Source organism: Bos indicus x Bos taurus, chromosome 2, assembly GCF_003369695.1.
Source record: "Bos indicus x Bos taurus breed Angus x Brahman F1 hybrid chromosome 2, Bos_hybrid_MaternalHap_v2.0, whole genome shotgun sequence".
In the NCBI taxonomy this organism is placed as follows: domain Eukaryota; kingdom Metazoa; phylum Chordata; class Mammalia; order Artiodactyla; family Bovidae; genus Bos; species Bos indicus x Bos taurus.
In genome coordinates this window covers 127,234,572-127,247,275 of record NC_040077.1, presented here as the reverse complement: position 1 = coordinate 127,247,275, position 12,704 = coordinate 127,234,572, and the positions used below count along the sequence as shown (strand labels likewise).

Sequence of the window (12,704 nt, the reverse complement as noted above, 5' to 3'; positions counted from 1 at the left end):
TTCAAAGAGGTAGGTGCTAGAGTCCGTTTTGCCTCAGAGGGCCCCGGGATTGGCCGGCAGCAGCGTAGCGGCGCCTGCGATTGGTCCGAGAGGCCGTCCGTCGGAGCGGTGGAGGCGGGGTAGGCGGCTGGCTGGTGCTGGGGCGGGCGGGCCCCGGAATTGTCATTTCTTTGTTTCCGAAGGCGGAGGAAGCTCTGAGCGCCCCCCTCCCTCCTCCCCGTCCCACCCCCTCCCCCCCGGGTGCTGGCTCCATGTCTGTGTGACCGGCCCCAGGGGTAGAGTCCAGGCCCGACGCGGGGCGGGCCGGCGGCGGCGGCGGCTGAGGTGAGAGACGGCGGCGGCGGCGCGGGCACCCGGCCCCCCAGCGGGAGGATGAAGCGGCGGAACGCCGACTGCAGTAAGCTCCGCCGCCCCCTAAAGCGGAACCGGATCACCGAGGGCATCTACGGCAGGTGAGTGGCGGAGCCCCCCGCCTCCGCCGGCGCGGGCCCCGCGGGCCCCCCGGCCGGCTCCGGAGGGGCCGGGCCCCGTTATGTAACCCCGACTAGGCCGCACGCCCGCGCCGGGGGCTCCTCGGAGGAGCGCTGCCCAGAAGGGAGGGGGCCCCGGGGGTCCGCCCCGGGGAGCGCGGGGCGTGGCGAGGGCCGCCGGCCCGGCTTCGAGGGCGCGGCGGGCGCGGGCTGAGGGAGCCGCCACGCCGCCGTTGGGAGCGTCCGGGCCCCGCCGGGGGGGAGGGGCGGCGACCCCTTCCCCGCCGGTGCCCGCCGGGCCCTCGGGGCCGCTCCCGGGGTCCACGGGCCGCCTCTGTCTCCCCGCCCCTCAGTCCCCTCTGGCTCGGGAGTCGCCGGCCCGGGCTGGGAGGCGCGTGGACCATATGCCCCGGTGACGAGGAAGGCTGACAAAGTTGGGAGCAGACAGGGGCTCCCCCGCGGTCCCTCGGCTGACCGGGCAGGTGGTCACGTTGCCCCCTCTCGCCTTTTACTTCTCTTACGGGATCTCAAACTTGACACCGACTGCTGAAGCTCATACCCACCCCCCAAATCATGCGCTGTGGCCCCGCTCCAGACTCAGGCGAGATGACCCTTTTCTCAGCCGCATTATTTTGACAATTCTAAGCAGATAGTTTTCTTCGAACCCGTTAAAAGGGATTTTTTTCTCCAAACTCACGGTTTTTTTGTTTGTTTGTTTTGTTTTTAATCCTCCCCAAAGCAAAGCCGTGTCCCTTTAAATAGAAATTGAATTCAATACCGAGGGATAGGACAACAGGTTCACGGGGCAACTAAGGGACCATCCCAGCTTCCCTCAGCAGCGTTTGTGTTCGACTGTTATTTTCTGGTTCTCACTGTGTTAATTCTAAATGGTACTTGCTTTGATAAAGAAATGATTTTAGAGGAGAAGTGGTTAGTTTACAAAGGAGAATTCTCAGGATGTGCATATAAGCTAAATTGAGTCCTGGCGGTGTTTTACAGTTTAGCTCTTTTAGCTGTGGAACTTAGAGAAATATGTGAGGTAACTGATGACACCCAAGTTGCCTGAGCATAGCTGGACACCTTGTTTATGCTACTGTTTACACATTTAGAAAGATTGCTTTTCACAAGCAGCTGACTGATGTAAACATTGGATGTTTTCTTTATTTCAAGCTTAAAAGCAGTTAAGTCAGTTAAAGTAAGAAGTTGTTGGATATATTCTTATGTAAGGAGCCACAGATCATAGAAGGAGTTCATACATTCAACAAATACCTGCACTGTGGACCAGCCCCTGTTCTGGCTAGTAAGAGTATAGCAGTAAGTCAAGCAGGCCAAAAATCCATGCTGAGTCAATCAAACCTGACCAATTAAGCAAAAGCTGTAAAAGCAAAAAAAACATTTTTCCTGCAAATTTAATGGATGAGGGAAAGTTCTCTTCAAGTTACACACACTATAATTTTTGAATAAGGGAAGGGTTTTCCCCCTGCCTATTGAAAATGATTTGAACAATTTAATATTAATGGTGACACAATAGAGAAAGCATATTAAACAGAGTTGGTAAACCAAGGACAACCCTGCTATTTGAATGGCTAACGTAAATGCACCTGTTTATAGTCAGAAGATTGAGAATTCCATATTGTTTCCATGTTTTCTGTTGTATTTCAGCTTCTTTTGTATTTGAACATACATGGGCAGTTTAGTATATGCTCCATAGTTACCACTTAGTGTGCATCAGTGTGAAGATGTGAATTTATTGTTTAATGAAGTTCTATTATTTTACTAATGAACTTTTGAAATTTGAATTTTCTTACCCTAAAGGTTAATAGTAAATACTCTATACAACTGTTCAGAGTTTCATCTGTAAGATTGTGAAAAACCAATAGTGTTTCAGCTCTCAAATCTGTTTAAGCTTCTCTTTGATACTCTTTAAGTCAAATGTTAATAAAAGACCTACATATATTTCTGTCTTTTCTCTCAGAGCACCATATATCAAGTGAGTGGTTCAATTTACTTATCTGTTTCTTAGTTTATATTATTATATTATGGAATATTATGATCTGAAGAACAAGATCATAGTGTTAAGGTTTTTTGCAGTTTTGTTTTCAAAGGAGATTTAGAAAATTTCCAGTTATTTCTGAAGCAGACAGAATGAGTGAACTAGTTATGAGTTGTGGTGTTTGAGGATTTGTGAGTATCAGATTTCTGTTCATCGCATTTACGTCTACACTAAATTGTTTGTAACACCATCTATTGCCCATTTTGTTTCTCAACGTCTGGCCAATTTTGGTCTCATTAAATAGAGAGCTTTGTTTTTTTCTGAGGCTCTGTTGACAGTTCTGATAACCACTATCTACTGTTTCATAGCGTAACCTTTCATGGACTTAATATTTGCATGTTCTCAGTCTGCACAGCTCTGAGCTTGGGCTAACAAGGAGGGAGCTGTGGTGAAGAGAGCACTGGACTGAGAGTGTCAGGAGACCTAGGTTCAGACTTGAGTGTCCCAGCTCTGCCGTTTGGGACAGACAAGACAGCCACAGCTTTGAGCCTTAGTTCTCTCACCTGTCAAGTGAGTTTTGAGGACTAAAAGGAGATAATGTCCAGTTTGTGAAATTCTGTATGAATTCTAGCATCTTAATACAAAATTATTTATTTAGCATGTTGTTGTTATCACAGTTTACCATATTTGGTTTATTTTTTAAAGGAGTCAGGAAAGACCATAAAATTTGTTACAACTATCAACAAAAGTTGAGTAGTCAAAACAAGGGATCAGTTGCTGCTTGGTCTTGCTGAGGAAAAAAAAAAAATCCCTGTTGCTGAGATGCTTTTAATCATGGGCTGCAATCCAGCAACTGTGACGGAGGTGATTGTCAAATGATACCATTATTATCAGTATGGCTGTGGTAGAATTCTGTTTCGGGGCAAGGTAGATGGAAAATGAATTTTTAACATTATGTTAATGTTACCTGCATTTATGTATATACCCATCATTTGAAAACTGAAATGTATTAGAAATATGTTATTTCAGTCAAGTTAATAATCAAAAATAAGAGAAAGGAAATAGGAATGGTGATCATTTTCTTTTACATCATTATGAGCTAAAACTTCAGTGCCATTTTGAAAAAATCTGAGCCCGCACAGAACCTGACAGAGAATAGGAATTCAGTGCTTAATGTTGAGCAAGTGAATTAGTAAATAAATCCATATAAGCCAATCCGTTCCACTCATTTAAGAACCGTCATTGTTTAAGTAATTATGGAGGATGCAGGATAAGATATGATTTCTTGTCTTCAAGGAGTTTACAGTCTAGGAGACCATAATAATTCCCTCTTAAATTTGTATAGTGATTTTGAGGTTCCAGAGAACTTTGAGTTCTGTCCAAGTAGAAATATTTTAGTTGAATTAAATTTTCGCTTGCTGGTTTACCTGATGCATTAACAGACTTACTTTGCCCTGTGCTATTTTACGATGAAGTAGGCAGTCACCACTAAGTGAGGAAATACATATACTCAAATGAAATTGATGTGAAAGTACTTTGGAAATTATGAAAAAAGTTTTTAATAAGAGAAAGTAAAATGAATAAGTCTACTTAACTATAATATTTCAGAAGCCCTTGGCTTTTAGGGCAGTGACTCTCTCCCTGTATCTGCCTTCACACATGCACCAGACACTCCCCAAAGTAATATCTAATTACTCCATGCAGTGATTCTTCAGGTGCGATGGGGTTGGAGTGCTATGTAGTTTTTAAAAGCCTTAAGGGAATTCTATGTGGTTCCACACCTTTCATCTTGCCGGGTTCCCCACCCCCTCTGAGAATTACTGACTTTATAATAGGAAGATGAGAAGACAAGCTTTGGTGAGTAGGAGACAGAGGCAGAAACATTTATGTTTAAAGTCTCCGCAGTTAAAATCATTGCTTACCCAAGTAAGTATAATAAGAATTTTAAGTAAGGCATGCGTGTGTTTTAAGCTTCCGTAAATTATTTTATATCTCAAACTGGTAGTTGAAGGAAGCACCCCTTCACTTGTGGATTTATGGATACTTCCTGTCATGGTGTGCTGAGTTCTGCTTGTAATATGTTGCCTGCAGGTTAAGCAGTGTAATACTGTACCTGACTTTTACATTTTAGGACTGGGGACTTCCCTGATATGTACCATAACTTTTCCCATCTTTATTTCAGAGGAGAATTTTCTGGCCTTTGACTTTCTGTAAATGGTCAAACTTTATATATTTCTCAGCTTCCTAATTTCCTTTTTCAGACCCTTGTCTGAATAATCTCATCTCCAGAGATTTCACTTCACTGCTTTTCCTACCATCTTAATGATGTTTCCTAAGCCTGGTTTTAGACTTCTTTGGGCCATGCTTATTAAAGCCACTCCAGGCTGGCCTGACCCTTGGCTGCCTTAATTGTACATGTGTTCTGCAACTGAAACCCCAGATACCAGTGTTGCAACCTCACAGCCTAAAAGCATTTTGATCATCTTGTAAACCTTAACTTCAGTGGTGCTGGACTTGACAGAAAAGTGATAAACGCAGTATTGTTTTAGAGGGATATTGGGAAAAGGGGTAAATACAATGGAAAATTTAGGAATTGAAATGTTTTCACTAACCTTTCTAGTGAGGTGTTTAGCTTAACTCTTATATTTGTAGTTTCTGTGAAATACATTTAAACAAATCTTCCACACTGGAATTCTGTACTTTATTTTTGCTAGTAGTGTACTACCTTAAAAAAATAAAGTACTTTCCTCCAGCTTTCATTTATGATTCTTCTTGTCTGAGTGTTCTTGACAGTTTAGTTTCATTAGATGTTTTGAAAATTACTTTAAGTTGCTGCTATCAGTTGAGGTGGGGAAGGGAGTGAACATGATCTATTTCAGTATTTCAGATTATTTGCTTAAAAGCATCCTGTTTTATTAATGATACTTTCCTTTTTCTTCATATTAGTTTCTCATGGCTTTTCTTGAACCTCACTGATTTGGAGATTGATTTTAATAGTTATCTCAATAGCTTATTATTTTCACTTTCTTGTTATATACCTGTATACTGTGGACCCAATCCATGTTCTGTAAGCACTTCTATTTCCAGAGTCTTTTTCTTTGGCCATTTCTCCCAGGTTTCCCAGATACTAACCCTTTGGGGTTTTATGTGGCTATATGTGTGTTTTGTTCTGTCATTTTCTAGGCTACCATCCAGATGATAGACTTAAGGGGCTATAACAAGATAGAACATATATCTTGTGGAGTCTGGAGGATCAGATAGAAATTTTATAAACTTAGTTGAAACCTCAAAGTGAAATACTATAATTTGGGTTACTTTTCTTGATGAAATTTAGTGTGCCCTTCAAATATAGCTATTACTTTATTCTCTAGGCTTCCCAGATTTGGGTGTAATTATTTTACTTGGATCATTTTCAAGAAATAGGTCCAGAAGAAAAAATAAATTTCTTCTCAACAAGCTGCATAAGTAGAATGGTACATACCAACAGGAGAAACACATACCCTCTGCTGCCCTTTTTTTTCCCATCATGGATTTCTTCAAATACCTGAGGAGTAACTATTTCCTCAAGGTCTCTCACCTTCAGGAAATGCATTCTGGTAATGGAAACTTTTTTTAAAAAAGGTAATCAACTATTAGAGTATATTCTTTGAGGCTTTCTGTCTTTACTTTGACATTTAGTTTAACTGACATCAAATTGGCCTCAGCTCATCAGCCTTCTTAAGGTGCCTGTCATCCCGACTTTGAAGCCCCTTCATAGCATTGGCTTTCCTTCCTTTGTATTTTTACCTCTGCCATCCTTAAGAGCCATGTGCTGACATTGACTCACAGGGTTATAACGTCAGAAGTCATTTATCCCTCACCCCATCCTCCTCTGTTGCCATTTCTGTTTTGGAAGTTTTGCATTTAGTGGCTTGAAATGGTGCGCCCAGTCCACTTTAGGTGTATCCATAGGAATCACTGATTCATTAAGGCTGTTGGGATCTGCTTCCTACCCAGAGCAGGGGAGTTGGCTAGAAGTAATCACACTCTTGTTTAAAATTATATTATTACTTTGCTCATCTTCAAAACACTTTTAAAACCCAAATAAGCTACTCTGTACTAAAGTCAGTACTCTGCCTATCTCTTAGTGAGGTCCCTTGAGCTCTGGAGAGGATGGGGACCGTTTTCTTGGTCAAACAAAAACCCCTATCTCAGATGATAGAAATACTAAGGTTGGAGTCTTCTAGATGTAATAAGTATTATTTTCTTGTCTTTTTCTAGGCTTGACAAACTATACCTCGTGGTTCATTGTGTTTCTGGCTTTTTTAAAAAATGAGTCGTCTTTTTCTTTTTAAATTACATCTTTCTCTATTACAGTGACCATTCTGTGAGTATGACTATTATTGGAGAGCAGTCTTGAATTGTCCCATCTTTTGTGCCATGGCTATTTCTGTAAAGAGTCTTTGACTTTAGCATCTTTTTCTGCTTTTAAAACTTAATAGTGTTTACAAATTAAGTTTATTGATTCATAGTTTGTGAATTAAGGTACTGAGGATTTATTCTTTTGTAAAGTGTTTTAGCTTATTTTTTTAAAGCTTGGCTCTCCTGGAAAATTAAAGAATTATGTAACTTGAATATATACATACAGAGGGATATAAAGAAGGGCAATAATATTTATTGTGCATGTAAGAAGATGGGGAAGTCCAATGTGATAGTTAAGCATAAGGGCTTTAACATCATATGAACTTGGGTTCAAGTAATGTCCCTGACACTGGTTATGTGATTTAAAGCAGGCAAATGACTGCTTTAACCCTCAGTTTTCTCATCTGTAAAATGAGGATACTAAATAATATTGTCCACTTAGGATTGTTATAAGGATAATTGACCTAAGTCATGTAAAATACTTAACATAGTATCTGACACAGGCATGGTTGCTTGAAAAGTTGATTTCTTTTATACTGTTGTTACTATAATTTTATTTTCATTCTGTTACTTAGTTCCAGGAAAGATACTAGTTTCACAGATGAGAAAACTGAGATTGCAGGAGGTTTCAGTACTTGATAGAGGCCTCTATCTGTCTAACCCTGAAGTCTGTGCTCTCTTACTTACTGTGCTACTTCATCCTTTCTGGATGGTGTTCACATGCAGTAACATAGCAGAGTTTGGTCCTCTCAGACTCTACTACATGTAGAACAGGTGTCCTTATCTTCATGTTTCAGGTGAAGCAGCAGCTACCAGGAGGGTCCTGTGCAAGGACATTGATCTTTTTTCCTTCTCAAAATGAGAATCTCTTTTCTATTAAACAATCCAGTATGGGTGTGACAACAATGCAAAATGTGATCCTGGACTGAATCCTGACCTGGATCCTGGACTTGATCAATGGGTCTGTCTGTTGCTATAAAGGACATTAGAGAGATAATTACTGAAATTAGAATAATGTCTATAGGTCAAGTAATAGTACTAAATCAGTGTTGATTTCCTGATTTTGATAATTGTGCTGTGGTTTATAAGAAAATATTCTTGTTTTTAAAAAAATAATGAAGGGGACATGTCTACAAATTATTTTCAGATGGTTCAGGGGAAAATGTACACATATATAGGGAGAGAGTGATGACAGAAACTTGATAAAATGTTTCATCATTTGTGAAATCTGAGTGGAAAGATATAAGGGAATTCTTTGTAGTATTTAGGCAACTTTTCTATAAATCTAAAACTTTCAAAATGAAGAGTTGAGAAAAATAACACATGCTTGTTAGAGAAACTAAAGCAGTATGACAATGTGTAAGTCTAATGTAAAAAACCTTAGTTCTCCTGTTCTGGAATGAGCACTGTGATATAATTTATAAGTATGGTTTCTTCTTCGATCCATATAGATAAACAAGTATTTCTTAATAGAAATAGAGTTCTGTCTTATATACAAGTTTCTTGGTTTTCCTCCACAGTTAATCCTACCCATTGTTTTATACATGGAAATTTATCTATCTTTGAGTAGCAACACAACAGTGCATGTAGAACTCACTCTGTTTTCTCTGGTCTCCCTGCTTCCACTCCCGTGCTCTTTCAGCAGTGCCCTGCAGCCTGTTCTGTGTTCCTCAGGTTTCTTTTCTATTGAATGGCAATAACAGCCCTGCTTATGTGATAGTTGTAGGGATAAAAATGAGATAATTTTAATATGAAAGCTTTTGGAAGAGTTACACAGTGAAAGTGGAAGTCGCTCAGTCGTGTCCAACTCTGCGACCCCATGGACTATACAGTCCATGAAATTCTCTAGGCCAGAATACCAGAGTGGGTAGCCTTTCCCTTCTCTAGGGGATCTTCCCAACCCAGGGACTGAACCCAGGTCTCCCGCACTGCAGATGGATTCTTTACCAGCTGAGCCACCAGAGAAGCCCAAGAATACTGGAGTGGGTGGCCTATCCCTTCTCCAGCAAATCTTCCCAACCCAGGAATCAGACCAGGGTCCCCTGCATTGTAGGCGGATTCTTTTTCAACTGAGCATAAGGGCAATGTAAATGTTAAGTGTGATTAGGTAGATGATCTTTACTGTTGAAGATATGAAGCATAATACTTGATTCACTTATGAAATAAATCTCTGATGTTTATGCAATGTTAGCACAGGTTTTAGGGCCTCTGGCTTGTCTTCTTTCTCCTAATGTCTTCACCCATTTTCATCCCAAACCCTTAGCGTCCACACTATTGAAAGTGTTTTTGAAGCAGAAATTCTAAAACTTTAAACTTTCCAGTTGTGTTAGGTTAGAGTACCTGGCATTAAAGAAGGGAATAGCAGAGGATGAGATGGTTGGATAGCATCACCGACTCAATGGACATGATTTTGAACAAACTCTGAGAGATAGTGGAGTATGGTGGAGCCTGGCGTGTTACCAGGGGGTGGCAAGGAGTCGGACACAACTTGGTGACTGAACTACAACAAACCTGTCTTTGATATCTTGAGTCATAAAGTACTTTAGAAAAATGCTATACAAACAATTCTTGAAAGCTTTTTTCAGTGATTTACATTCTAGAGTTTTTTCTTTTTAAATTGGATGTATTTCATCCTGTTAAGATTTGTCATTCCAATCTATGTGTGTGTGTGTGTGTGTGTGTGTGATTGACTTCAGCATGGTTTTCTTTGCAGCCTGCAGGAGGCCCAGAATAGAAAAGAAAAATACAGAACAGCTTAGGTCTTCTCAGGCTGCTCTCCTTTTTTGGATTTAATACAAGTATTGGTTGCAGAACACAGCAGTGATTCTAGTCTTGATGCTCATGCACGACTTTCTGTAGACCACCATTCCTCAAATATTTTCTCTCAGGACTTCTTTACACTCTTAAAAGTGATTGAGAGTCCAAAGAGCTTTTGTTTATATGGGTTATATCTAAAATTTTTGCTGGATTAGAAATTAAGACAAGAATTTTGAAATACTAGTTCATATAAAAATAGTGATGATAAATCCATGAGAAGAGTGTTATGCTTTTACATTTTTACAGATTTATTTAATATTAGGCTTAATAGAAGATAACTTTGAGGGCCCTCACAGTAGTCAGAACCAGTGTCAGGTAGGCTAAATGGAGTGATGATCTGGCACCCAGAGCAAAGCTGATAAGATGCCTCTTTTCCTTACGGAAAAACTGGTGAGAACAGATTCGGAGCAGGCGCGTGGTCATCCTTCAGGAAGAAGCTGTGTTTGTCATCTTCATTGTTGTTGCTGTGTTCAGACCCCTTCCGAGTCACCTGTGCATCATCTCTCCCTCTCCCTTTATTGTAAGTGTGTGCTTTGATAAAAGCCCTACTCTTGGTCCTAAACACTCTTATGCATGGCAGGTCATTCATTCAAATATTTAAGTTTCTCTGGTGTGCAAGGTTCTGTGCTGGGCATTGAGAATAAAGCAGGGAACAAAATGGGCCTCCATTGTTCTCATGGACTTTGCATTTAAAGAGTCATACAAAATGTTATTTAACTATAATATGATTCTTATCGTACAGGAAACTCTGAGTGTATAATGGGGTACTAGTCTTTACTGTTGGGTCAAGGAGGCCTTTTTTGAATAAATATTCATGCTGCATGCTGAAGGATGAGTAGTAGTGGAAATGTTTCATTTAGTTTAAGTTGTATTTCTTTAAGGATCTTATCTGTGACTGAGAAAGAAATGTAGAAAAATTGACCCTGAACAGTTTGAATGTTCCCAGTTGAGGGATGGACAGCTAACAGTTTGGAGATAAGTACTGATTATCTGAGAAGATTGTTGTCTTCTTTCTGAGACATTGTGGAATTCAGTGGAAGTTCTTTGGCTATGAGACGTTTATACAGAAGCTAGTAGTCTTCTCAAATTTTAATGTATGCACACTAGAGTTTAAAGAGTCTGGGCATCTGATTAAAACATAAGCTTAGACTGAATAAGGGGTGGGCCCAGAAGTACTGCTTTTCTGAAAAGCTCATACTTGATGCTGATGCTGCTGGTTCACGGACCACACTTTAGCAAGACTACAATTACATATAATAAGACTTTTAGCAGGATACTAGCTGAACAAGAGGCTGGGCAAATATTCTAGAGGTAATGTCCAATAGGAAGAAGTATTTGGTAACAGTAGAAGACAAAGCAGTTTGGTTCAAGAAGTATCATGCTGCATAGTGAAAGGCAAAAGGGATTCACTGTTGCTATTACAGAGAGGACAGGAAAGCTTGGCATTGCAGTAGATGATTACTAGCACAACCAGAGGGGCTTCCCTGGTGGCTCAGATGGTAAAGACTCCGCCTGCAGTGCAGGAGATCTGAGTTCCATCCCTGGGTTGGGAAGATCCCCTGGAGAAGGGAACGGCTACCCACTCCTGTATTCTGGCCTGGAGAATTCCATGAACAGAAGAGCCTGGTGGGCCACAGTCCATAGGGTCACAAAGAGTTGGACATGACTGACTTTCACTTCACTTTTCACTTTTAGCCCAGCCAGAGAAATATTTCACAGACTCATTTCTGTGGTGAGGACCAAGTGAACTAAATGGCCATTAGTCTGCCTAGGGAAAAGGTCAGGTACTGAGGATTTATGGCCACCCTATGGTAATTAATTGTGTGACTTCAGACAATGATCTAAGTGACAAGCTGCAAGAGATTCTAGAGAGAAAGTGCACTTTTAGTTGGGAAAAAAAAAAGAATGTTCAGTACTACCTCTCATTAATCATACGGGATTAATCCATAGATGGACTATTTCTAAATAGATTCAATTTTAAAAAATGGTTGTAAGTGGCAAGGGGAGAAAAACGAATCTTATGGTTAATATCTACTGTGAAAAGGTCACCAATAGTAAACCTAATATTTGCATATCTCTTCTGTATTTCACTGGCACCTAGAGTAGAAGTTATCAGACTATCAAAAGATATTATTGGTCTGCCCTTATTTCAGGATATTATTATGGAAAATATCTTTTTGTTGCAATTATGCTTTAAATTTTTGTTCAAGATAGTTTACAGTAATTAGTAAATTTGTTTGGATTGGAGAATTAAGGTAACAAGTTAGCCATAAGTCATATTATGAACTATTAAATCATGAAAAAATATGATTAAGTATAGCATATTTTTTCATGATTTAATAGAAATATTTTGGAATGTTATAATAATGGTTTAAAACTCTAAAATTTTCTCCCCCATAGAATGTCATCTCTTAGTCAGATTTTCTACACTGATGAGCAGTAGTTTTAAATTTCTTTTAACTTTTGTACCTGTACCTGTAGAAGGTTAATAGGCATAAATTACTGATATAGAAGGCTCAGTGAATACTGAATCAGGCAACTATCTTGAATATTCTAAAACTCTATTAGATTGAAGTGAATCTATAAAGTTTGAAACTACTCCTAGAGTAAAATCAACTGTTAAGATTGCCTCTTGATTTTAGAGGTAGGCCCACCTAGAAGGGGGAGCCTGAGGAAAGCTGAAGGTATAGCACATGTTTGTGAAAGATCAAGTTTCCTTTAATGTGTATACTTCTAAATGTGACTCCATAAGATATGAGTGTCAGGGAACATCAGAGTTACGAAAGCAGTTGTTTGAAAAGAAATGAAATAGATCAAAAGGAACCCCTTTGAGTTACAGAATTGAAAATGAGTAGTCACTACAACAAAGATAATCATTTTCTAATGCCTTATAGGTTTAAATGATTGAGTTATTAAAAAGTATTCAACAGGTTGCCATTCTTAAGATTTGTTGTTGTTTAGTTGCTAAGTCATGTCTGACTCTTTGTAACCCTGTGGACTATATGGCCTGCCAGGTTCTTCTG

General features: G+C 40.0%; 1 protein-coding gene across 1 annotated transcript in view; it reads left to right on the top strand.

Annotated features, from left to right (window-relative positions):
- The first annotated feature begins 215 nt into the window (after positions 1-215).
- MACO1 (macoilin 1) overlaps positions 216-12,704 on the top strand; it is a 66,390-nt gene continuing 53,901 nt past the window's right edge. The window contains exon 1 of the mRNA XM_027520024.1: positions 216-452. Within this exon, the coding sequence (XP_027375825.1) occupies positions 373-452 (80 nt within the window). The 5' untranslated portion in view covers positions 216-372. The remainder of the gene's footprint in view (positions 453-12,704) is intronic.